We start from the raw sequence: 25,969 nt of genomic DNA on the forward strand, positions 1-25,969 counted from the left end.
TTTAAAAATTGTATTAAACACATTTACCTTGATCACTGAGTGTTTGTTAAATTTTGAGCTTTAAGTGAATACTTCCCTCACCACATCTTTGTCCCAGGCCTGAGACAGAGAATACCGTCTGTGCAGTGGGCCCAAGTAATGGTGTTGAGAAGAAGTGAAAAGGGAGAAAATAATAGAAGCTTTAGAAACACAGATGGCAAATTAGTAACTCAATGGTGTATTTATCATCTGCCTTCATGCTTATAACTCATGGCCCCAATATCTGTCCTCTCTGTAGTAGAGAAACGGTGCATTTTCAGCGGGTGAGTTAGTGTGAGTCTTTCTAAATAGCTCCCGTGGAAGCAGCACTGTGGAGGAATTAGAAATGTTTCCTTGGGAGTCTGGGAGAAGTAGACACTGGGCAGCCTTCGATTAGCTGCTGCCGGTCTGTATTTTTTTTTTTTTCTGATGGATGAGGGAGTTGCAAAGTTCCTCCCTGCCACCACGTCCTAATGGAGGAGACCATATTGTGTCACTGTGTTGTTTGTGTTTAGCCAAGATTGGTATCTACTGCTCATCAGACAAGAAGCCACTTCTGATGGGGCCTCTGAGGAGGCCAGGGCTCCTAGCTTGACAGACACAGCAAAGAAACAGCTCTGTGATGCCAGTTGTCTCCGAAGTGGGTAGATGAATTCCAGGAGGGACATAGGACGATGGTCCTTTGAGATACAGGAAGAAATATTCAAACTTTTATTTTCACAATATGCTCTTTATTGCATTCTTTTTTTTTTTTTTTGGCAGCACTGAGGTTTGAACTCAGGGCCTCACACTTGCTTGGTGGGTGCTCTTACTGTTTGAGCCACTCCACCAGCCCTGATTTGTGATTTTTTTTCTTTTTTTCTAATAGGGTCTCACAAACTATTTGCCCAGGGCTGCCTTCCTCACGTTCTCTGCCTCCTGAGTGTTTTATGATGAAAATGCTTTACTATAATAATACATTTGCACCATGATTTATTTAGGGGTATATTTTAAAATTACCAATAGGAATATATTCAACCCTTTGAATGATCCTGGAAAAGAGGGTAATGAGATGGGCGGAGTCAGACTGTGCTAATAAGGCCGGATTTAGTCAGAGAACAGGAATTCAAATCCCGGTGTGCTGCTTCCCAGCTATGTCAGCTTTGGCACATCACTCACCCCTTTGAGCCTCTAGTTTCCACAGTTACTAAATGGGTATATGAAACTTATGATAATACATCTAGGACCGAACAGTAGGTGGTACATGAAATTTTAAACAGTATGTAAATTTCAGATATCATTAACCACTTTGATTTTCTTAGAATCTCTATAAATATACCAGCTGGTATTATTAATATACACATTTAAGAGGTAACAGTCAGGAGGTAGGGGGAGGAAAGAGACATGGAAGTGGTGAATCTAATTAGATACATTGTAAGCACATATGTAAATGCTACAATGAAATCCCTCTGTACAAATAATCAATGCTAATAAAAAGAGGCACCAATCAGCTCTGTAGAGGAAGTTTTCTTAAGCAGTATTCCACAGTCTAATTTGGGGTAATAATTATCCCTTAGGCAGATTCAGAAGAATAAAGATTTTCCTTTCTTCTAAGATTGTCCCAACAGCATCTGTGTGGTTTCATCTTAACCCATAGCTTTATAAAGAGATATCCAAATAATATCATTCACAAAATCCTTATGCAAAATATCCATGACTGGAGGTAGAAAACTCTGCCAAGAAACTGCACCCAGAAACATTGGCTTGGGTTTTTATGCTTCTATTTTACATGTTTTTTTTTTTTTTTTTAATGAATGGCCTGGCTTTAGGACAGACAGGGAAGGAATTGGAAGGCAAAGCAGAAAGAAAAGTGCTGTATCCTTGTATCTTTGTTAGGGGACAAATTCCTATGCCACTAGAGAGGAGTTCTAACTTGAGCCTGGGTACCATGGCCTCACGGAAAAGGGATTCTCAGTCTTGGGGCTGCTGACATTTTGAGCCAAGATAATCTGTGGCTGTGGAGGCTGTCTTTTAGTATCCTTGGACTCTACCGGATGCCAGTGGCATTCCCTTCCCATCCCAGCTGTGACAAGTAGGTCACCAAATGTCCCTTAGGGGTGGCAAAACTAACCCCATTCCACTTTAGTGGAATGATTTTTAGTGTAGAAGTGAGCCTAATGCACTAGGGAACCTGAAACCCAAATTTGACTTCTACAATTCTTCTAGAATTTTTCCAAGGGCACACTTCATAAATCTGTTGTGACTCTTTGTATCATACCTGAAAGCACAAATCAGATGATGACTTGATCTCATCCTTCTTTGAAAGAGCTCACATCCTTCACGGTCTCTGTGAATTGTAAAAGGACAGTCAGGAGAGATGCCAGGATGATGTCGTAGGCTGGAAGAAGTGTGTCTGTATGAGGAAACCAAATGCAAACACTAGTGCATGTCATCTGTGTGATGCGAGCACACTCTGTCAGTTGGCCATCGGGTGGAATGAGAAGAGTAGGAGGATAATTTTCACCATTTCCTTTGTTCCTGTCCCTCCTTTTCTTTTTCTTTAGTTATCTTTCCTCTTTCTTTCTTATCCCCCACTTTTTTTTCTATGTCCTTCTTATGAAAATTCCTTTCCCCCTGTTATTATTTCAGTCATGCACCAGTCATGGAAACCCAGCATTGAGGCTATGAGTGGGGCTCTGGAACCAGATGGCTTGACTTTGAATCAGAGCTCTGCCACTTTCTTGCTGTGAACATACTCAAGTACGTTACTTAGCCTCCATCTGCTTTCATCTCGTTGCCACTGAAATGGGGACGTACCTCTTGGTGGTGAGATTGACAAGAACATATATAAAGCAAGAGGATCAGAGCTGGGCATGCAGCAAGTACCCAATAAACATGAGCTACTAGGATTATCTTCACGATCAGGTTCTCAGCCAGAGAACATGCACCATGCTTTAAGAGTCCAGTGACATTCGCTTGTTTGTATTGAGAGAGAGAGTTATTCTGTATCACTGGCTAGGTATCTGTTTTGTGACACTTCCAGGAGTACAACTGGTTTAACCCCTTGTGCTGGGGGGAAAGCTAAAGGCTAGAGACAAGTGTACCTTTTACATTTCCATTCAGTTTCTCCCTGAAGTATGCCTTGTTACTGCTAGCGCAATGCAAGCAGAGTTACACTGTATACATGTACAAATGCATACGATATTTCTGTGTGATTGGAGAAAAGGGAATATTTGAAAATTACACAAATAAGAACAGACTATTAAATGCAGGAAAGAAAACTTTGAAAGAAAACCCTTTCTAAGCAATACTTTTATTCATCTATCATTTTTCTTTAAAAAGACAGTAACGTACTAATAATAGTGTTTAATAAGTGAGGATTTCCATAAAGTCTGAGTATAGAGCTCAGTGGTAGAGCACTTGTTTAGTTTGCAGAAGGTCCTGTATTTGATCTCTATGACTACAAATGATAATGATAATACTAATAAAATAAAAATCAATCTTTTCATTACAGTTATTTCACAATGATATCTAAGAGGAAAGTGAAGGAAACCAAGGCAAAGAGAAAAAGAGAACGAGGTAAATTAGGGAATTCACTGAAGAAACACAAATGATCTTAAAGCTAGTAATCAGGGAAGTACAAAATACAACAGCAGTAAGATACCATTTGGGCAATTAATGAAAATTAAAAGATTATTAATATCCTTTTTATGTGAGGATACAAAGAAAAAGGTACTCTCTGTTCTACTGGTGAGAAAAAAAGCACAATGTTTTGAGAGGACCATTTGGCATTCTTTCATTATTTCAAACAGTTATTGTCTTGAACCTAGCCAAACCACTTACACAAATCTGTCTGAGCGAAATCTTTGCCTTTAAGCCCAAAGGTAAGTGTACCAGGATGCTCACTGAATCATTTCTAACAGAAAAAAAGCAAAACCCAGGAACAATCAAGGGTTGATGTCCATTTATAGATGGAAACAAAACAAGCAGATTATACACTCACACTACAAAGTGCCATGGAATGGTATAAAAGGATGAATGCTAGTAGAAAAAGCACACGGGGGTTGCTAAAAAGCAGAACATGCAAAAATTTATACTTTGCATATATGCAAATATATAGGAAAGGATTTGAAATCATATATTTTTTTGGGGGGGGTACTACTGGGGATTGAACTCAGGGCCTGCACCTTGAACCACTTCACCAGTCATTTTTTGTGATTTTTTTTTTTTAAAGATAGGGTCTAATGAACTATTTGCCCTGGGCTGGCTTTGAACGATGATCCTCCTGACCTCTGCCTACTGAGTAGCTAGGATTACAGGCTCCAAAATTACGTATTCTATGTTTTTAACTATGAATAGCGGCCATCTTTGAGGCCAGTGGGATTGGAGTCCTCACTTTAACTCTGAACTACTTTTTAACAGAGTTCCAAGTTTTTACAACAAACACTTGGTTTAACTATTAAGGTAAACAGAAAAGGCAGCTTAGTATATCTTTCTTTGCTCTTGAGGATTACTGGGGTGATGTGTAAACTTTCAACCTGAGTATATCTGATCTGAGGTATCTGACTGGGATCTATACATCTTGATAATACTTTGTGCCTTTTAGAATTATTGCTTTGAATTATACAATACGCCGCCTTCAAATTTTTGGAAGGCAACAGGCAATTTCTATCTTTTAACATTGTTGAGGGGTCAACGCTAGGTATCTTTGGAAGATGAAAGATACTGAGAAGGTACGCATCCTAGTTTCTTCACTCGACATTCAGAATACCAGGGGTAGATCATGGTCCCAGGTCTGAGGCCGGGGAAGAGCTGGAGACCCTGTCTGAAAAGTAAACTAAAGCAGCATGGGTTGGGGGTGTGGCTCAAGTGCGAGGCCTTGAGTTTAAACTCCAGTATCACACACACACAAAGAACATACACTAGGAACCCAAAAAACATTTTTTTAAAATAAAGACACAAAAAGATGTATCTAGTGTAGAACTTTTACAAGCATTTAGGAAGGAGAAACTGAGGCCCAGTGAAAACCACACTAAATGAGTGAATGAGAGGTGAGACAGGTGGCCATGGTACAGCATTTAGAATTAAGACAAAGGCAGCCAGGGTCCCTTTTGGAGCTGGAGCAAATCCAGGGGCATTAGGTAAAAGGTTCTTTTCTCATGGTATTTAGGTGCTAAGATTGGGGAAGAATTGGAAAATAGAACTGAAAACAAGCAGTCATATCAACCTGCACTGGGTCACTGTGTGGTACTAAAACTGGAGTTTTGGACCCCAGGCCCAGACTCCTGGGCTTCCACATCAGGTTTGGTCACTCAGCCCTCTATGCTAAATAAAGAGGCATGGTGAAGGGCAGAGGAAAGAGATTTATTACACAGCTCAGGACATGCCTTGGGAAGAGGCCCAGTAAGCACTCAGCTCATTTCAGCCATCTTTGGGGTACAGACTTGAGCTTTAGCTTTAAATAGACAAAGAACTGGGGGCAGGGGGACAGAGGGATACATAAACAGTCCCAGTCACAGGTGTGGTCTGGTTGGTCATTATTTCTGTCCTGGCTATGGCAGAGGTGAAAGGGGTGTGTGTGGGGTTGTTGTAATCCAGTCATCGTCACCTGGCAGGTGAGGAAGCTCCACTATTGGGGGTAACTTCTGTCCCTGGTCATGAAGATGTTGTCAGTCTGTCTCTTCTAGAATCCAAGGTGATTGCAAAGTGACTGCAGAGAGAATGAGTTGGAGCACAGACAGAAAATGATGGAGAAATGCCCAATACTGCCCCAGTTTTTAGTTAATGTGTAGCCCAAGGAAGGAGTCAATGCTTTTCAGAAAAAGCAGTTTAAGTGCCTCTTACAGACTCAAACATAGCTTCTCCATACCCTACCTTTATCTCCTGGGGAGAACATGCTGAAGGCTGTAGGCACCTCATCCTACCCTCAGCTTCTGGCGTTGTTGCTGTGGACAAGGAAAGACAACCAAATCTTTGTGGGCTCGCTCTTAGCTGCTATTCCATTGAGCTAAGGAAGTTGAAGTTAGACAAATAAACACCCATCAGCATCTTTTTCTATTCATTCTCCTGAATCACATGGGTAAAGTCAGTGTCCAGGGTCGCTTGGCACTTCCTTGTTCTTAGTTATGTTTCATAGTAATGCTATGGTAACTTACTGTTAATCCTTTACTTTTTGGTGGGTCTAGGCTTTGAACTCAGGGCTTTGCACTTGGAAAGCAGGTGCTCTACCTCTTGAGCCACTCCTCCAGCCCATTTTGTTCTTGTTGTTTTGGAGACTGGGGTTCTCACAAACTATTTGCCCTGGCTGGCCTCTATAGATAGCTTCTTGATATCAGTCTCTCAAGTAGCTAAAATTACAGATGTGAGGCACTGACCAGCAATAAGGCTATCACCAAACAAAATAAAACAAAAAAAACAAAGAAAGGAAAGTTACATTTCTAAGATATAGAATGTACCAAACAATGTAGGATTGCAGAAATTAATTTTATTTTTTCTAAATCAATTCTAAAAAGCTTTATGAAAAAAAGATTTATGGAAAACACACACACACACACACACACATATATAAATAAATAAATAGGCATGTTCAATAAGGCAGGGAAAGAGACTGTTCATAGGACCTGGCACGACTTGGAAAGGGACCCAGAAGGACGTCTGGGACATTCAACAAAGGAAGGAAACTTGAAATAAACAAAGATTGGCTAAAACCCAGGAGGCAATAAGTGTGTGAAGTGTTTTAGGACCTTGATAAAGAGACTTAGTGCTAGCTGGGCACCCGTACCCCCTACTTGGGAGGCTGAGGTCAGGAAATTCAAGGTTCCAGGCCAGCCTGGGAAAAAGGTTGAGGATACTCCATCTCAATGAAAAAGAGCTGGATGTGTGTGTGTGTGTGTGGGGGGGGGGGGGTGTCTGTCATCCCAGTGACGGCAGGAAGCCTAAAATAGAAGGATTGTGGTTCAGGGAAACCTGGGAGCAGGGAGAGGAAAAGTGAGAGCTTTTTTTCCAAAATAGTTAGAGCAAAAAGGGCTGGAAGTGTGGCTTAAAAGGTAGAGTGCTGGCTAGCCAGTGTGAAGTCCTGTGTTCAAACCCCAGTACAAAGCAATAAAAAAAAAAAAAAAAAAGACTTGGAGCTGAAGGTAGATTTCCAGTCTTAGGGAGAATGACACCATCAGAACTGAATGAAGTTTGCAGCATGTAATAATTTGTAAGCCTGCATTTTTTTCATTTTGATGTGTACTTTATGATACAAAAGTATGTTAGCGTACTATAACAGGATTCCTAAACGGACAGATTTGGGGGTGTCATTAGAAGAAAAGTTAATTTCAGTACTCACTCACTAGGCATTTAATCCCAGTGTGTCTTGTATCATCTAAATGGTTCCCTTTGGTTCCTGTGTGTTCCCAGCTAGATTACAGGCTTCTTCTGTGTGTCCAGTCTGTGGATTCTGCCACCTCTGCAGTGCTACTCTTCTTTCTGGCCTCACACTACAGTACTCTCATTTGTTTTTTCTTTTTGGTGGCATGGGGGTTTGAACTCGGGGCCTCATGCTTTTTAGGTATGCCCTTTTACCATTTGAGTTACTCTGCCAGTCCCTCATCTCCACTCCTTTTCTTATGATGGGTCTCCTGAATATTTGCCTAGGCTGGCTTTGAACAGTAATCCTGATCTCTGCTTCTTGAGTGAGTAGCTAGGATTATAGACATGAGCCACTGATGCAAGGCCTTTCTTTTCCCCCCTCTTGTGCAGACAATTGCAACAGTCTTTTTTTCTGGTGTATAAAGACTTAACAACAAAGCTACAGAGAAATGGAAAACCAAAAGGAAAATATATAAGATGTCACTAAAAAGAAATAATAAAATAATCAAACACTGATACATTCTCTGTAGCTCTCCTCTTACCTCTACCACTTTATTCTGGCTTTTAATTATAACTATTAAAGTATACACACAACCCACAACCACAGCTTAAGGGTGCTGAACGTAAATAACCACGTTACACATTAAATGTGGGTCTGAAGTTTTGGCTCTGCTTGCTGAAATTACAGTAGAACACCTGGAAGTTACAACAGAACGCAGAACTCTAGGAACCTCTGGTGAGCTGTGTAGAAGTATCAGGCTTCACTGTGCCTACAAAGTTGTGACAAAGTCCCATTCAAGGGTGTTATTGCAGAGTTGAAGAGGAGGAAACCTTCAGAGAAGCCAGAAAGAGGGAGCTGGGAAAAAGAAGGAATGTGTTTCAGTGAAGTAGGAAGATTTGAGAGAAAAGAGAAAAAGGGAGAGAGAGCACAGCCCCTGACAGAGTCCCAGGATGGCAGGGAACGAAGAGTAAGTGTAGAGCTTGATCCTGAGATGGGCATAGACCAGGTGCTGAGTGGTTGAGAAGAGAAAAAGGCCTGGGATTGAATGCTTTGCTTTTGGTCACTTGGAGGCTGGATGAGCTTGGAGATAATGTCAACTAAGAGCAGACACTGTCACAGAAGAAAAGATTACTTGTATCAGGGCTTCCAACACTGTAATGTGCAGGTGGACCACCAAAGACATCGTTAAAATGCAGATTCAGTAAGGCTGAGGTGGAGGCCAACAGCCTACATTTATTTCCCTCCCTCCTACCCTTCTTTCCTTCTTCTCTTTTTTTCTGCAGTACTGGGATTTGAACTCAGGGCTCTACCACTGAGCCACACCCCAGCCCAAGAGGTTTTACAATTCTAGGTAGCAATAGTTTATAGCATTAAAGAAGAGCACTTGAAGCATTTTTGTTTATTTATAAAATAAATAATGGGGGGGAGAGGGAGGGGGCCGAGTGGGTGGTAAGGGAGGGGGTGGGGGCAAGGGGAGAAATGACCCAAGCCTTATATGCACATATGAATAATAAAATTAAAAAAAATAATAATGAATTTGTGCTTCCCAACATAGGTATCTCCCATGGGTTTATCAGAGACTTTAATTATGAAATTATCCTCTCTTACTTTAGTGGATGGAAATGAGTAGATTATCTGGGACCAAAAGAGGGACTCCAGTGCCCCAGGTCAAGCCCATAATAACACAGTTAAGAGCACAGTCATTGTTACACATCTACATTAATAACAAGATAACTACCTGTATTATTCATAGCAACCTATCCACATATCAAAGTGTTCAAGAGAACTTCCTGCGATAATGGAAATGTTTTATAACTGACTGTCCTATTGTGGTAGTCACTAACCACTTGTGGCTATTGAGCTCTTGAAACACGGCCAGTGCACCTGAGCAATAGTGACACGTGGTCACTGGTCACCATTGTCATCAATGACTGCTAACATTGCCAAGGACAACAGATGTCATTTGACCTCTGAGTCAAGTAGTCTTGCCATCAAGGCTCCAGAAGAAGCTACTAACTTGCAAAAGAGACCCCAGAGGTCACCATACCCCACGGTGAGAACTGATGGTGCAAGGAAACTTAAGTTCTTGAGCTCATAGATGGCAGCTGAAAACAACCAAGGAATTTAATCAAGTAGGGTTCTCCTGTCAAATCATTATCCAAAGTAAATAATGATTTACTTTTACTTTGATAGCTATCTCACATTGGATCCTATGTTTGAAATAGTATATAAAATATTGAAACACACACACACACACACACACACACACACACACACACACACGCTTTGGAAGGAGACAATCTGGGTTCCACCTCTAGCCACACCTTCACTACTGTGTCATCCCTGGCAAGTAAACTCACCTCTCTGATCTTCAGTTCCCAAGTCTGTCTGTAAATTAGAGCTGATAATAATACCTACCAGGCAAGGGTGTTAGGAAGGAAGGTAAACTTGTGAGTGCATTAAAGCCCTATACAGTTAATCATTACTCACTGAAAGGGAAGTCAACGTCATAAAGCAAAACCCAAGAACTGCCTAGAATCTTTTGTTGTACTAAAGTTTTACTGCATGCACCCAGCCTCAGAAATCTCCTGTGAGGCACATCTCAATCCTTCCTATCTGTTGTAATGGGACAAAACATTTAAAGAACGAACACGCCAAAGCCACGTGGGAGAACGATGGGAAGGAACGCGGCGCTTTATTTAGTATCATGGGGTCTGCTAAGCGTCCTCTCATCTGAAATTATACAGAACGTAAAGGAAATCACAGGCTGCCGGTTTCCCTTGTACTCCTTGGTAATCTTGTGGAAACTTCCTGTAAAAGGCAGTTCTAGCATTAAAGTAAACGGATTTCACACTCACCGGATACTACCAGACCAACAATTGCAGTCCCTGGGGAGAAAAAGAAAATTGCATACTTATCCTTTATACTTTGTATTAGTTTGGAAGAACATGGAAACTCTCATGCTGGAGAAAACAGACTCATGCCAGAGGCAAGGAAACTGTTTAGAAACATGGTTACCATTTACTAATCCCACTGAGAGGCAGGGCTCATTAGCTGAGAAACTGGTTACACTAAAAAAAAAACAGAAAAGGAAAAAAAATTCATCAAAGTACAGTACAGCACGAAAACAGTTCTTGGATAACTACAGTTTTAAAATACACAAATTTAATCCCATCTGCCGAGGAGCAATGCTAAGGATAATTTTAGAAATGGAAGCGTCCACTTGCATTTTATGTACTATTAGAACCACAAATGCTGGCTCCTCTTTGGCTTTGTAAGTGTACACTATCTGCCAGAGATAACGGTGCAAGGCCCTACGTGTGAGGTGCTGAACTGCAGTAGTGTTGAAGTCACAAGAGGGTCCACCTGATTGCCACCACGGTCAGCAAACGGCTGCATTTGGAGGCCTAGACCAGGGTTCAGCAAACCATTTTACCCGAGAAGCTCTCGTATTCAAAATCAGTGCGAGAAGAGAACACTAGAAATATGAAATGGGGCCTCTGTCTTCAAATCTTTGAATTTTAAGTAGGGAGACAAACATAAACTCATAAAAAATTAATCAGCAAAATAAAAATTACCAATCCAAGTATAAACAGTAAAGGCAAAAATAAAAGAAGCCGAGAAGAGAAAATCTCAATTCAGAGAATGATGATTACTATGGAGTAAGCAGTCTGGAAAGAGAGGGCGCCTTGGATTACAGTGGGACATGCCCTATGTCAGTGCCTTGGTGAGGACACCACAGCTTTGCCAGCCCTGTGAACCCTGGACCAACACCGACCTGGAGCACAGCCTCCACTAGCGCCTTCCTGTCTTTGTAGTTCTGTCTTGGCAATCACTTGGCACCTGTGCTGTTGCTTCTCTTGGCCCTTGACTACTATGGATAACGGATCACCTCTAACACATAAGTGGCTGTGTCCAGATCACAAAGCTGATGACAACAGTACAGCTTTAGTGACCAGCCTCCTCCCACAGCCCCACCTGAAGAAACACCCAAGTTCAGTGTCCCTTTCCTTGCTGAACACTGGCATGGCCAGAGACTCCTTCTTGAGTCTGAGTGGAGTCCAACTTGTGTGTGAAATTGTGGTCAGTGTTTAGCATCTCACATAGCTATGGAGCCTGGTTGGATCCACCCTTCCCAGCAGAGCTATTTATTCCTCAGGCTTGGGCCACTGTCTACCTAAGGCAGTATCTACCCCAGAAAGTCCTGTTTTGTATGTGAATGGAGCAGAGGTTTTAGTTAGGGATGTGTAGGGAGATGGGTGGTCACAAGAAAAGGTGGAGAAGACTGGGAAGGACTTGAGAGCCACATACCTGGGACTTTTTTTTTTTTTTTTGGTGGGACTGGGGTTTGAACTCAGGGCTTTGCATTTGCAAAGCAGGTGCTCTAGCACTCGAGCCACACGTCAAGGTGTGTGTGTGTGTGTGTGTGTTCAGGGCTGGGGCCCCGTCCTCCCAGCACACTTTTCAAAAAAGCAGATTTGCTGGTCCTGCTGTAGCCCTACTGCTTAAGATCTTTGTGCCTACGAATCTACATAAAAAAAAAAAAAAAGGTACTGAGGGCTGGGGATGCAGTTCTTAGGTAGAGCACTTGCCTAGCATACCCAAGTTCAATCCCCAGCACTGCAAGAAAAAAAAGGAAAGGAAAATAAAGTGCATAAAAAAATATTCAATGTATATATAAAAAAAGCACTATTTATGGAAAATTTCAAGTCTATAAAATAGTAATCTACAGCCAATCTTGTTTCAGGGATATCCCAAACCCCCTGCTTCTCTCTCCACATCATTACACCAGATTATCTTGAATCAAATCTAAGATATATCATTTTATCTGTAATAATCCAGTATGCATCTTTGAAAGATAAGGATTTTTGAAAAACAGTAATTTACTGAGTCCTTTATTCTCATCAAACCTCCAGTGAGAGTTCAAAATTAGCCAGTTGTCTTTAATTTTAAAATATTTGTTCAATTCAGGATTCAAATGAGGTCTCACACTTTGCCTCTAGTTGCCAAGTCTCTTGTAACCACAGAAAGTCAAGAAACCTGGATAGATCTTTCAGGCCCCTGGGTTTAGGGCAGCTACTGATTTAAAGCCAGGCTAGAAGACTTCTGGGGTCTGTGTCATGTGGTAGAGTCATTTCTCTCTGTTTCAAAGACTCAGAGCTCTACCCAGAGCAGGGCAATTTTAAAAAAGTTAGTAAGGTCATCAATGACTGGGAAAGAGATGAGAACTACAAATGCACTGCTGAAATGGGCACATGAAGACCCCAAAGGGCATGATGGTTTGATCACTATGTCTTGGTCATGGGTTTCTAATACTCCACAGAGCCCTCACCTGGCTGGTGGTAAGCCATGTGTGTGAAGGTGGCCAGTGCATGGCAACAAAGATTTTCCTACCTTCGCCCAAAGCTGGCAATGATGATTTCTCTGCCTCCCACGAACCTCAAACAGCCGCACATCTTCTCAAGTGCAAAAAAAGTGCTTTTGCAAATCACTACCTTTGTTTGCACCTAATCATAACTGTGACAGTTATCGTTATTGATGACTTTCGAAGGACCAGGCCATGTGTCTACCGGGGCTACACAGAAATGGTTACCTGTTCAATGACTGAACAACAATACTGAATACTTTCTTTACATTTAAGCTTCAAATGCTACCACTCTGCTAGGAGCTTATTATCTGTTTACAACATCATTCTAAGATGACTTACTATATGAACTGCTAGTCTGATCTAAGTGCTTTCTGTATAATATTATCTCATTAATCAGTACAATGGCTCCATGAATTAGGTACAATATCCCCCCTTCGACTCATGTGGTGTTTAAATGACTTATCTATGAACACAGGCTACAAGTGACTGCACTTGAGTCAAACCTGAATGGCCAAGGTAGCTAGTAGTTCTGGAAGAAGAGGCCTGCCTGTATCAACACTCCCGGTTACAGGTTCTTCACAAGATCAAGTTCAAAAAGGCAGGGTTAGAGATCCCACCTGACTAATTCCAGACCTGCCTCACTTCTCCCCATCTCTGACATTGTCCCTTCCTTGTTCTAAGTCTAAACAATTCTGCTTATATGGCAGGTAACAGTTCCATAAAGAAACCTCAGAAATTCACAAGATGGTTTTTAGACCACTCTGACTTGCTTAGCTCTCTCATTCAAACATTTTTAAAGAACTCTGTACACACACCATTAACGCTAATCCAGACAACAGTAAACCTGAAGCTTCCTGAAAACCCATGGTGGAAGAGGAGTATTGGCTTGTTTGGAGTTTCTCTCTCTTTCTTCTTGCTCAGGACTTGGTCTGCTTCTCAAGGTGGTTGGAGCAGCAACCTTCATTTCAGATCAGGTCACACACACCTGAGAATGAAGTGAAAGCATCGCACACACACCTGGAGGGATGCCTGGGGAGATGTGTCAGGGACCTTACTTGCAAGCTGTTGGGCTTCAGTCCCCCAGGCCATCATGTACAGACAGGCTGGCTTTCTAGACGGGGAAGAGATAACAGAATGTCGAGCCAGGAGCTCCCAGTCCTCTGGTCAGACAGCTCCTAGGCTCCAGCCCGCTGTCCTAGAAGGTGTGTGTGCAAAAAACTTTTGAGATCAATGCATACATTGTCCTCTAATAAGGCAAACGTGACAGCTGCCTATCCAGTAATTGTTCGTGCCACACAGCCATCTCCTGCGCTATAGTTATGCAACCTCACTCGCAGCGGGAGTTATTTCCTGTGCTTCTGGATGCGCCAGATTCATGTAACACGCCTACCCTGCGCTCAATGGAAGTCGTTCTCCATTAACAAGCACTCCAGCTTTCCGAGATGAATGCCTTGCACAGCATACGCCTGGCGCAGTAAAAAAAATCAGGCCTCTCTCGGTCCTATTCTCTGTTTCTCTCCCTCCCCCCCTCCCCCGCACCCCCATACACACTTCCCCTTGTGCATGCAGCCAGGGGACGACAGCAATGCAACCAGAGGGACGGCAGGAGGAGCTCTCTTTGCAGCCCTTGACTATAACCCCCACTAACTAAAGATGAACTCGGGCCAATTCCATTCTTTGCAAGGAAAACACACACACACACGGCAGAAGACAGTGTAGCCTCCACATTTGCTCCGTGAGCCCACTGCCGTTATAACCTGTCGGCTCGAGAAACCCGGATATTCCGAGCCCAGTAACCGGGAGCAACAAGGCGCCTCAACAATGCAAGCTCGGGAGCAGCTCCTCTTGCAGTGCAGCGCAGCGCGGCGCGGCGCGGCTCGGCTTCGCTCCCACCCCCGCCCCCTCTCGCAGCGTGCCAAGAGTTTGGAGCGCGCGCACGCACGCGAGCGAGCGCGGCGCGTATCCCTCCGCCTCCCTCCTCTCCCCCACCCCCTCCCCGCGCAGCTCAGACGCTCGACGATTTGGGAAACGCTGGGAGGAGGGAACTACTTTCCTGAAACTTGCTATGCTGCACACGACTTCCACTCGCAGTGATTCGTCCGGGGGCCGCCGCGTTTAGTTCCCCCCTCCCCCGGCCCCGCGTCCCCCACCTCCCGGGTACTCGCTTGGCAGCGTCCCGCGCGCTCGCTCGCCCCCGGGGAAGGCCGGCGTCCGGGAGAAGTCGCGAGGGACTACTTCGCGTCCCGCTCCCGCGGCGCCCCCGGCTCGGGCAGCGCCGGCGGAAGGAGCGGGCGGCGTGAGCGCTTCCGCCGCCCCCCTCGCGGCTCCCCTCTGGCGGGCGTGAGGCGGTGGCCCGCGGAGCTGCAGCTGGGCACGGCTGGCGGGGGGCCCTGCGGCCGCTCCCCTCATCTCCTCGGGACCCGAGTCTCGCTCGCCGGCCCTTCGGGGAGCCCTCTGCGCTCTCCCTCCTCCTCTCCGCGCCCCCTCTTGTCTGGAGGAATCCGCCGCCGCGGGGCCCTCGCCAGTGCGGCCCGCGCCTGAGGGCCGAGCCGGGCGCGCCGCGGGCGGAGCGGCAGCCGGCGGCCGGGCGGGAGATGGTGGGCTGGGCTCCGGCGGGACCACGCCGCCGCCGCCCGCAGCCGGGGCTCGGCACCCCCCCGCCGAGCAGCCCCGTTTCCTCCCGGCCGCATCCCTAAGGGAAGCGCCGCCGTCTCTGCTCCCGCGCTCCCCGCCCGGACCCCCGTGCTCCACCCCAGCAGCCGCCTCTGCAGCACCTTCTTCCCCCGCCTCCCAACCCCACTCCGGCTTCCATTGCCGCCCGGAGCCCGTGGCCGGTTGCTGAGCGCTGTGGGGGTGGTGGAGGGAGAGGCTGGGGTCGCCACGGCCGAGGCTGCTGCCGCCGCCCCCCTGCGGGGGTGGCCGGGGTTCCCAGCTCTGGGGACCCCGCTCCGGATGAGGCGTCCACCATGGTGAGCCCGCTGAGCCACTGTCCCTGCGCCCCCCCGGCCGCCTGCTGCCCCTCGGTGCTGCGCCTGCTGTTGCTCCTCCATCTCCAGATCGGATCGCGGTGAGGGAAAGATGAGCGAGGAGACGGCGACTTCTGACAACGAGTAAGCCAGCCAGCGCCTCCCGGGGTCCCTTCCCCACCGCCGACCCCCTCCCCGGGCCTGGCCCCGCACTCCCCCGGGCTACCCTCGGCCGACTCGGGATCGGGAAGCTGGCCTCCCTGGAGTCAGTCCGGTGCATCCTGGTTTTTGGGGCCATTTTATTTGATGGCAGTGTCCCTTCATCCTCACAGTTAGTCTTCCTGCCGGGGGAGGCCATGCACTGCAGGGTGGGATGCAATTGGGGGCGCTGAGGTGGAGGCATGTGTACGGGTGGGAGGGGGGTGGAGGTGACCCCGCTGGCCCTTCCGCACTCGAGCTTACCTACCCACACACCTTGGTGTCCATCTGCTTCCTTTGTGGCCACCTCCCTCGGAAGCGAACGTGCGGGAGCCCCCTCGTGCAGCAAACTGCCCTGGAATCTTAATTCGATGACTCAGTGACTCTTAAATACCGATTAAGCCTTCGTCCCCTCCCCCTCCTTTTAAACTTGTGACCTATGCGATTCTTGTTTAAAAAAAAAAAAAAACAATCTAAAACCCGGGGTTAGGGAACCGGTTTTAGAATTAATAGGATTAGGGACACCTGGAGCGTGGGGGATGTTGAGCCATTCTGTTTACCTTTGCGAACGCTGGATGTGCCTTCCTCTGCAACCCCGCTGACTTAGGGATTTTTCAGTGTCTGTGTTTACCCTTGGTCATCTGAAGACACTTTTGACGTGAACAGTTCACATCGCTGACCTTGTTGGTGACTTCATCAACTTCTAGAGCAGTAAGGTTTTTAAGTTTTTGCTTATTTGGGCTGTTCTGAGACTTTCCAAACGAGGTATTTTCCCTTGAAATGTTTTGCTTTCACGTAGCGGCCGCGTGGAGGAACCGTGGTGCGGTTACAGTTGCCTTATTGAGAAGGGTTTAATCCTGTGCAGACTTAGCATCCGTTTTCTTTAATGAAGTTAAAGCTTTGTTTATCTTTGGAGGGTTGCAAAGCGTTAAGTGAGTCACTAGTCGTCCTTAGGATGCATTGCTTTAAATAAGGTGCATTCTTCCAGCCGAGCTTTTTGAGAAGGCTGGGAGTGCGGAGCCGAGGCCTGCCGGGCACCGCCGACCCGGGCTGCAGAGCGCCGTCCCCTGCGCGGGCGGAGCGGGCGGCGCAGCGCCGCCATGTTCTCCCTTTTTGTGAATCGCCCTCATTTGCATAGTGCACTCTTCATTCATAAAAAAATAATTAAACCTCCATCATCTGGACATCTTGAAAGGATTTCCCAAGGAGGAAAAAACCCAAGCTTGTTTGTCTGTCTGCTTGCAGATTTTTGAGTCCAGGAAGTAGGGAGAATTTGAAGTTTTGGATTAAATGTAAGAACCGAGCGCACACAAACAGCCACCCCGGTTCTCAGTGTTGACACAGTTATGTGGGAAATATCAGTTCGGGGAGGTGCTGGGATCACGTGGTCGCCTCCATTCATAAATACCTGGCTGTCCATTCACAGCGCGGTGCCGCGGCTCCTGCTCGGCAGATTGGACCCGGGTGTGGAGGGAGCGGGCCGGGCGGTACCGGGTCGGACCGGGCCGGAGGGGGGAGGGCGGGGCGGGGGGCGGGTGTGCTTCCCCCCAGCGCGAGGAGTGCCCACGGCCCCTTGCTCCTCCTGCGGAAGGAACCGAGCGGACGGTGTGCGTGCACGCCTTTCTGTGCCGGGCGAGAATGAACTGAACGCGCGAGGTGCGTGTGCGTGGTGAGGTCGGGGACCACGCCGCCCTGCACTGCCGTGGGAAAGTCTTCAGCGGCTTTGAGCCCAACGTATTGCTATTTTGAAACTACTTCCTGGAAGAGCTGCTCCCTCCCCCCAACCCTAAATGTGGTTAGTGTGGGACATCTTGAAAATTGCCTTACTCATCCAGACTTGTAAGTTTCTGGTCCACAAGTATCTCCTGCTTTAATAATTATTCTCTAGGCGCTCTGTAATGCAGAACCTTTGGAGGATCGTGTGTTTTAGCGGGTATTTTAGGGTGAGACGTTCCCTCTTCGTAGGGATAAAACCGGGGGAGGGAGGATTTAAAACTGTTCCATCTGCTAGTCAGTCAGTCCTGTGAGAGCCTACGCCGCCTACGCCGCCCGTGCGTTAGCTCAGCCACGAAGAGCGAATGCCTTTGGAATGGAGCTTTCAGTCTGGTAATCTATATGGCTCATCTTTAATACATGAAGTAATGCTTACAAAAGGAAATTTAGTGTTTATGATCAGATGCGTTATGAGGCAGCAAAAGAGATTATAGAGCGCAAGGTCTTAAGACCTTAGCATAGTTTAAAGTTGCCCCATAATCCTGATTTTGAGTCTTAGACATTTTTCCTTATTTTTTCTTTTTTTAAGCCAATTACAGTGGAATCTGTTCTTAAAATTTCATTAGTTCTGTTTTCAACCTTTTAAAAATGAAAAAAAAACCCACCAGTTTATTGGGAATTTGTTAATTTTTTTTCTACTTTGCCATCGTAAAATACAGTAAGGCCTTTTTAGCAAGTCTCATTTTGAAATCTGTTTGAATTTACAGTTCGTGTAAAGTAGACTACTTGTAGGGGTTGATTGTGAGTGTTTTTAAGCAAGAATTAGTAGAGGATCTATTTCGTATAAGACTTTGTCTAAACATTGACAGACCAAATGAAGAACAGAGTAGAATAGGGTAAAACATCAGACTTCAAATTCGTGCTTAAAAACCGTATTTTTTGAAAGGAAGCCAATAAATGTTGTGAAGAGTAAAATGCTTGTGTCACACATGGACGAATGGGTTACACGTGACTTTTGTAGGTAATTTTTTACTTTATAGAGATTATAGTTTATAGAAATTAATATTCCAGTCAAATGTTTCCATACTGTACTTATTTATTATACATGTTTAATTAGCTTTTTAAATAGAATTGTGAACATCTGAAGGCATATTACATAACACATTAGGGTTTTTGTACTTTGCTGTTGAGTGAATATAGTACTACATGTTCTTTGCCAGTTTGGCCCAAGCTCTTGGAGAAGTGAAAAAGCTGCAATATTTAAGCAGCTTACTTACGCTGACGCTAGCCAGAAACTCTTCCATGTCTGTACTAGGGCTTGTGATGGCAAATTGGGATTACGTTAAAATTTAGAAGTTGGTTAATGGGTTAATTTTTATGGTTATCATTGAAAATGTACCCTGTGGTGGGTTATTCTGAGGGGTTGTGTGTGAGTGTGTGCTTTACATGTTCATACATGTGCATGCATTGCATGTGTGTAATTGGGAAGCATTCTAGAAATGAATGAAACATTAGAAAGCTGTAATATTAAGTCAGGGAATGCTTGCTCAGGTGCTGTATGTTACGGTAGACGCAGTGAACACAAGACAGGAAATTTGCTTAGAAGCAGTCCATCTGTGGATCCAGATGTGAGCCCACCTGCTTCAGCTTCGCTTCCTCTCCTTTCCCATTTCAAACTTCATCATCCGAAATTGCTGGATTTTTTTTTTTTTTTTTTGCGATACTGGGGTTTGAACTCAGGGCCTCATGCTTACTAGGTGGAGTGAGGCACTCCACCAGCCAGATTACATTTTTTTTAAACACAGTATGCTGGCATGCTTAAATGTCCCCAGAAGACTTTCTCGTTTATGGCATAGTCTCCCCTTCACAGTCCCTACTGTGTTGGGCTCTGTACTTGGTACACACTTACACAAGAGATTTAAAATTCATACAATGTCTTTCTTGCTTCTGTATCCTTTATTGAATCTCCTGCTCTTTTCAGCCTGGCCCAGTGTCGGTGGTTTAATGGGTTGGTTTTTTTTTTTTTTTGGTATGTTTGAGATCATTAGCTACATTAGAAAAGTAGGTTGAAAAATTAAGGGAAAAGTAAATTGCTATGTTGTCCTTTAAAGAAGGCTTTCTTATTATTACTTTTAAGGCCAAAAGTGGCCTAATTTTTGAAATGTTTTAGTTCAGCCATAAAACAAAATGTAATATAAGGATATGTTGGCCTCTCAGCTGTGCAGTTTATCTGAAGAACCATGTCATCAACAAGAACATAAGTAATTTGTGTCTCTTTGTTTTGCTTTGTTTTGACATAAGAACTCAAAACTTAGTAGTTTGTATTTCTGGATGTTTTGGCAGTACTGGGGTTTGAACTCAGGGCTTCACACTTGCTAGGCTGGTGCTCTACCACTTAAGCTACTCCACTAGCCCTTTTTAGTGTTGAGTATTTTCAAGGTAGGGTCTCTTGAACTCTTTGTCTCGGCTGGCTCCAACCTCAATCCTCCTGATCTCTGCCTCCTTAAATAGCTAGGATTACAGGCATGAACCACTGGGCCTGGGTGTTTCTCAGTTTTTAAGTTCTTTAATCTCCCTTCACAGATCCTCCATGCTGCCATCTGTAGAAACTGGCTAGAGATAAAGACATTGAGATTGATCAAGAAAGTGTAAAAGGTACAGTTACATTTTTTCATGCACAGCTGTAGGCAACTGAGAAGTGCCCAGGAGAAAGGGTAGCATTCTAGCCTCTTGGTGAAGGATTATAAAGAGAAGTCTGTTTTTCTTCCTCAGCCTTCTGTAGGAACTGGAACTGCATTAAAACTTCCAATTTAAAGCTGGACACTGGTGGCTCACGCCTGTAGTCCCAGCTACATGGGAGGTTGGAGGCCAGACCAGGCAAATAGTTATCAAGACCCCATCTACAAAATAACCAGAGCAAAATGGACTGGAGGTGTGGCTTAAGTGATAGAGCACCTGCTTTGCAATGGTTAAGCCCTGAGTCCCACCAAAAAAACCCTAAAAAACCTACCAGTTTAAAACTGACTTCACCCCACCCAGGAGTAGTTTAGTTTGGATTGTGTACATGATGATCTGATGTGAATCTCTCCCACAGACAGTGACGTCATCGCGCCTTTCTTTTTGTTGTTGAAGACGGACATATTCTTTGTTGGATTTTCACTTTGTGCTGAGCACAGTGGTGAATGCTTTACTCATGTGTTTATTACACAGTTAGTAAATGTGCACGGATGCATTCTCACCAGAATGGACTTGCACCGTGGGTACTGTGGTAAGGTGATATATTACATGTTCCTTTAGAACATCACTTTCATTGGCTACATTATGTTTAGTATATAATGCATCTTAATTTTCAAAAGTCTGCAATTAGATATTTGTTATTTTTTAACAATACATTTGATCCTGAATTGTTTTTAATCCACATCTGTGGCTTTTTCTTTGACTTAACCTAAGAAGGGAGTTAAAAAAGATGCACATACTAAGTTTCATGTTTTTTTTTCCTGCTAAATTGTCTTCTACAAAAGAAAAATTCAGTGTTTAGGCTTTGAATTGTCTGTTCAGCAGTCTTTGGAAATTTTTTTTTGCCAGTTTTGAGTGTGGAAAATGATACCTTTCTAAAATGTGCTGGGTGGCAAAATAAAAATGATTCTTTTAAAACAGCAAAAAACCTTGTTTTTGGAAATTGGGATTTTTGAAATTCTGTATTAGAATTAAAGTGATCATGCAGAAGTTATTTGCATATCATCAGTTTAGCGCTTAGCTGTCTTTTGTACAGTGTGGCATGGTGCAAAGACCTCTCTGCTTCTCATTTGTGCTATGACCCTGGGCCAGTGGCAGCCTCCTAGGCCCAGTTTGTTTATTTATAAACCATGATATCTGAGCTAAGCAAGCATCAGTACAGCTCCCCTGCTCTCCTGTGTGATCTGTTCCAAGGTAGTACGCATAGCAGGTCACTGAATTTAATCTTTCGTTATTTTTAATATTTAACCAAATAAAAAGCTTCAGTAGTGATCTTGCAGGATGGTAAAGTAAAAGCATAAATTTTGAACAACCAGAATATAAAATTTGGAAACAATGTGTAAGACTTTTTTATGTTGGGCTTAGAAGCCATGGTTTATTTTTTATTGTTTGATTTTGTTTTGAGATGGGGGGGTCTCACTCTATTGTCCAAGCTGGTCTTGAACTCCTGGACTTAGATGAGTCTTCTGTTTTGCCTCCCAAATAACTGGGAGTACAGGTGTATACAACCGTGCCTGGCAAGCTTGTGTCTTTGAGTTATACATTAAAGGTCATCAACTATGTACTGTTCTTTTTAAAAAAGAAGTGTGGCCTTTATGCATGGATTAGATAAGTAAGTGAACTAAAGGTTTCGGGCTGACATACTGACTTGAGTGCTTCATAGAGCGTACACTGACAGCATGCCAGGCTTCGTGCTTCATTGAATGAATGGCCTAGGAGGTCCAGATCACATCGGTCTCACCGAGGGGTAATCGCATGTTTAGTAGACACAGTTTTGTTGTTTAGTGTTTGGATTTGGCTCACTATTATGACAAGTTTGTGTCATAGCTTCATCTTAGTATAGAACTAAAGTGATCACAAATCTTTTGAGATTTTGTTTTTGTGATGTTTGGAGTGAAAAAACTATTTTCTTAAAACTTCATCAATTTAAAGGAGCTTCACAAAGGGTCAAGTGACTGTGGACAGAGTATTTGCAGGCTGAGTGGGAGGAAAACAATTCATCTGTAAAATGTATTTATTCATAGAGGAGGGCAGTACTAACAAGCCCTAACAGTGTTTGAGGGACTTTTTTTTTTTTGGCAGCACTCAGGTTTGAGTTACTTATCTTTTTCACCCAGGGTCTCTAGTTTTTGTTTGGGGCCAGCATCAAGACTGCAGTCCTCCTACCTATTCCTACAGGTTCTGGCCACTGAACCTGGCTTCTTGGTTGAGTTGGGGTCTTGCTAACTTTTTTGTCCAGGCTAGCTTAGTAAGCCGGGATTATAGGCATGAGCCACCACACCTGGCAGGGTTAAAGGTCTTTGTGACAGCAGACCTTTCTTACGGCTGCTCTAGCAAAGTTCCACAAAAGGGACTTTTATAAGAGCAGAGCAGAAGTGTACAGTTTCAATTCTGCAGGTTACAAGTCCAGAGACAGTGTTGGTAGGGCTGTGTTCCCTCTGAGGTCAGTGGGTTCTTCCTTGCTTCTTGGCTGTCTTCTGGTGGTTGCAGCCACCCAACTACAGCCTTTGCCTTGGTCATCAGACAGCACCTCCCTGTGCCTTGCTCCTCATTTGGCCTTCTGAGGTCAGGAGCCCCCTCCAGTGTGAGTTCATCCTACCTTACTACATCTTCAACAACTCTTCAAGCAAGGCCATGTTCTTTTTTTTCTTTTCTTTTTTTGGTACTAGGGTTTGACCATTAAGGTTTGGCTTGCTAGGTAAGATGCATTCTAAAATACCGGGAGTTAGGACTTCAACATATGTTTTTCAGAGACGCAGTTCATCCCAAGAGAAATTACGTTTTTTCTTACAGCACAATTGCTGTGTAATTGTTACAGCAGTTCCAGTCGTCACTGCCTTAAAACTGTGATAGTTTTCCTTTGCTAGATCTTCTGTGTTAATAAAGACTTCAGTGCTAGGAGTGCTGGCCCAGTCTGTAGTCCCAGCATCTGGGAGCCAGAGGCAAAAGCAGGATTGTGGGTTCAAGGCCATCCTGGGCTACACAGGGATTATGGCCAGTCTGAGCTCTACATAGTGTGTCGAAAAAACCAAAAAGCCCACAAACCAACAAAACACCTTTGGCAAATTGAAAAACCTGACTTTATGTTTGATTTTCTATGTGTAAAACTAGGATAATATGTTCCCACCTCACATGGATGTTAAAATAAATGTGGCCTCCTCCCCCAATAACATGTTTGATTAGGGAGAAGAGAACATTAAAAAGAATGTTGAGTTCTTCAGAGGAGCAGTGCTGTGGTCATGTAACACTCAGTATTCATTTTCAAGCAAGGTGGGGTAGTTTTTTAAAGGGATTGTTAACCTGCTGGAAGAACTGCATTTCAGTTTAAATGTTAGGAAGCAGTCCTTGAGACTCACAATCTAAACATTCCAATTAGCAGAAAAATGAAACTCGTACATGTGAGCATTTTCTTGGACGCCTGGGCAGACGATGTGGAAAGGTAGATGGGTATGACTGGTGTTGCCAAGACAGCCAGACAAAGATCTATTTCTGCTTATTTTTTTAAATGCAAATATTTATAGAAGGAATAATTTGTAGAGCTTCTTATTAAAACATTGGAGCACATTGAGGAAGTATAAGTAGGTTTGATGTCTCATCATTTTAGGTGGAAAAAGCTGTCTTTCTTACAGTTAAATGCAGGGGCATTAAATAGAGGTAAAAAAATCTACTTTTGTGGGAGGGTGGTTTTTTTTTCTGATTTAGATTTTTTTTTTCTTTTATATGTGCATACAATGTTTGGGTCATTTCTTCTGATTTAAAGAGTTAGCCATCTAATTTTTTGCAGCTGTGATCAAACTAAGACCACCCCCCCCCCCATTGGATCCACTGGTAGATCTGCTAGCTAGAAACTCAGTGTTTCTGATTTAATGTGTTACGACTTTAATTTGGTCATCAATGACTGAAGCAAAAACTCATTTATATTTTGATTTGTGCTGATATTTAGCCCTACTCTCTGGAGCAGTGTAATTTGTTAATCCAGAAATAATGTCCTTGGGTACATAATCACACACTTGGTTTAGGAATGAATTTTTAAGTAATTAATGAATTAAATGTAGAATGAGCATAAATCAGGAGCCTAAAAATATGAAGAGTGTGCATACATTTTCTTTTGAGGGTTATTGATCCAAAAGAAAAAACAAACCTGAACTTGATGAAAGCTAAAAACATGTAAACATTAATAAGTATATTAGACTGTAGAATATTCTCCGACTTTGTATTTCAAGAAGGAAGAGAGGTGATGAGAAGTGAATGAATGAAGCGGGCTACCCCTCACCACCCTTGTTCTCCTTAGCGGATTTTCCCAGTCTTGATAGTTCAGGAGGGAGCCCAAAAGTGAAGGATTTTGTTGGTGTGCGTGGGCTCTGGTTTTGAGTCTGCACCTGTATCATGTATGCGAGTCCCCAGCAGTCATGTAAAGGGAATAGCCTGACTTGCCATTGCCCCATCCTTGTATTTACTCTGCCTCAAATAAATGTAGCCAGCCAGCTAGGACAAGAAGACCAACAAACTAAGATGAGCCCTTATAACTTTTGTTTTGGGGAGGACAGCAGCAATGAAGAAAGAGAGAGCAGCTCTCAACTGAGCGCATTTGCTTCCAGTGCCGGGTGTTTCTGTTTTTCCTCTTTAAATTGGTGTACATACAAATATTTATTTTCATACTTGATCTTAAACCGAAAAACTATTTACTTATTTTCACCTGATAGACTTAATGTAACAACTTTATGCTCATATACAGTCTTAACATAAGCATCACTTCAGTATCTGTAATACTTAATCAAATTGTGTGAAGTGTTCATACAGCTGTTGCCTCCCTATCGGACCCCTAGGGTCCCAGTTCATACCCAGGGTTTTTGCTGTGATGGCCAACACTGCACTGAGCATCCTTTGCATGCAAGTTCTGTTCACTTGTTTCCTAAGATCAATGTGCAAGAGTGGGACACCTGTCAAAGAACAGAATTTTTTTAATGAGTTGCTGCTTTGCAAATTTCACTTCTTTCCATCGGGTATTATTTATAAGTGAAGCTCATTCTCAAATATCCTAGATTGTATTTTTGGTTTTGAGCTCCTGTGTTTTCAGCTATATGAAAATTGAGTGATTGTCTGCATTGGCTGGAAGTCATTTTATGGATTCAGTCTTCATAACAACCATTTATTTTAAGTGTCATTGCTGGAATTACTCTTATTTATGAAGAGGAAACACTGAGGCTTAAGAAAATTTAGTAACTTACCAGAAAGGTCCTGACTCCAAAGCACTATGTCCTGGACAGTAGCTGTTAGACAGAATCTCAGGTGTGGCTTGAGCTCCCAAGGAGCCAAGTTTTTAATTTTACTTATAGGCACCTGTGGCTAGTGACTGCTGCCTGAGGCATCTGGAGCGTTTCTGTTTTTCAAGCCCCAGGTAGATCTCTTACCCAAACCTCCCTTGTAGTTGGGATTACAGGTGTCCGGTGATATCCTTGGTCTTCAGTAAGCCCATCGTCTTTATGACCTGGAGGTTGCTCAGTTGGTAGGTTTTGTTTGTTTTACCTTTCAGGTTCTCGTTTTTTAATGTAAATATTTTAAAGTGATAATTATAGTGATATGAGATAATTCTAGTTACATGACAAAGTGCTAGACCCTGGATGCCTGAGTATC

General features: G+C 43.8%; 1 protein-coding gene and 1 long non-coding RNA gene across 14 annotated transcripts in view; one reads left to right on the forward strand and one right to left on the reverse strand.

Moving 5' to 3' along the window:
- The window catches only part of LOC109699069 (uncharacterized), a 43,381-nt gene extending 26,798 nt beyond the window's left edge, over positions 1 to 16,583 (reverse strand). For 2 of the 10 annotated variants that reach the window (XR_012445394.1, XR_012445392.1), the window contains exons 1-2: positions 5,872 to 6,145; positions 2,276 to 2,344 (exon numbers count right to left, since the gene is read on the reverse strand). This is a non-coding gene — a long non-coding RNA (uncharacterized lncRNA). The other 8 variants (XR_012445400.1, XR_012445397.1, XR_012445399.1 and 5 more) reach the window with 8 other exon arrangements.
- Positions 15,318 to 25,969, forward strand: part of Spred1 (sprouty related EVH1 domain containing 1) — a 73,116-nt gene continuing 62,464 nt past the window's right edge. The window contains exon 1 of one of the 4 annotated variants that reach the window (XM_074065633.1): positions 15,318 to 15,832. Coding sequence is in view for 1 of the 4 variants with exons in the window: in XM_020183593.2 (XP_020039182.1) it covers positions 15,801 to 15,832 (32 nt within the window). In the remaining 3 variants the exon portion in view is untranslated. Of the gene's footprint in view, positions 15,833 to 16,466; positions 16,598 to 17,459; positions 17,726 to 25,969 lie in introns of those variants that run through there. The other 3 variants (XM_020183593.2, XM_074065632.1, XM_074065631.1) reach the window with 3 other exon arrangements.

Source organism: Castor canadensis, chromosome 2 (genome assembly GCF_047511655.1).
Source record: "Castor canadensis chromosome 2, mCasCan1.hap1v2, whole genome shotgun sequence".
Classification (NCBI taxonomy): Eukaryota; Metazoa; Chordata; class Mammalia; order Rodentia; family Castoridae; genus Castor; species Castor canadensis.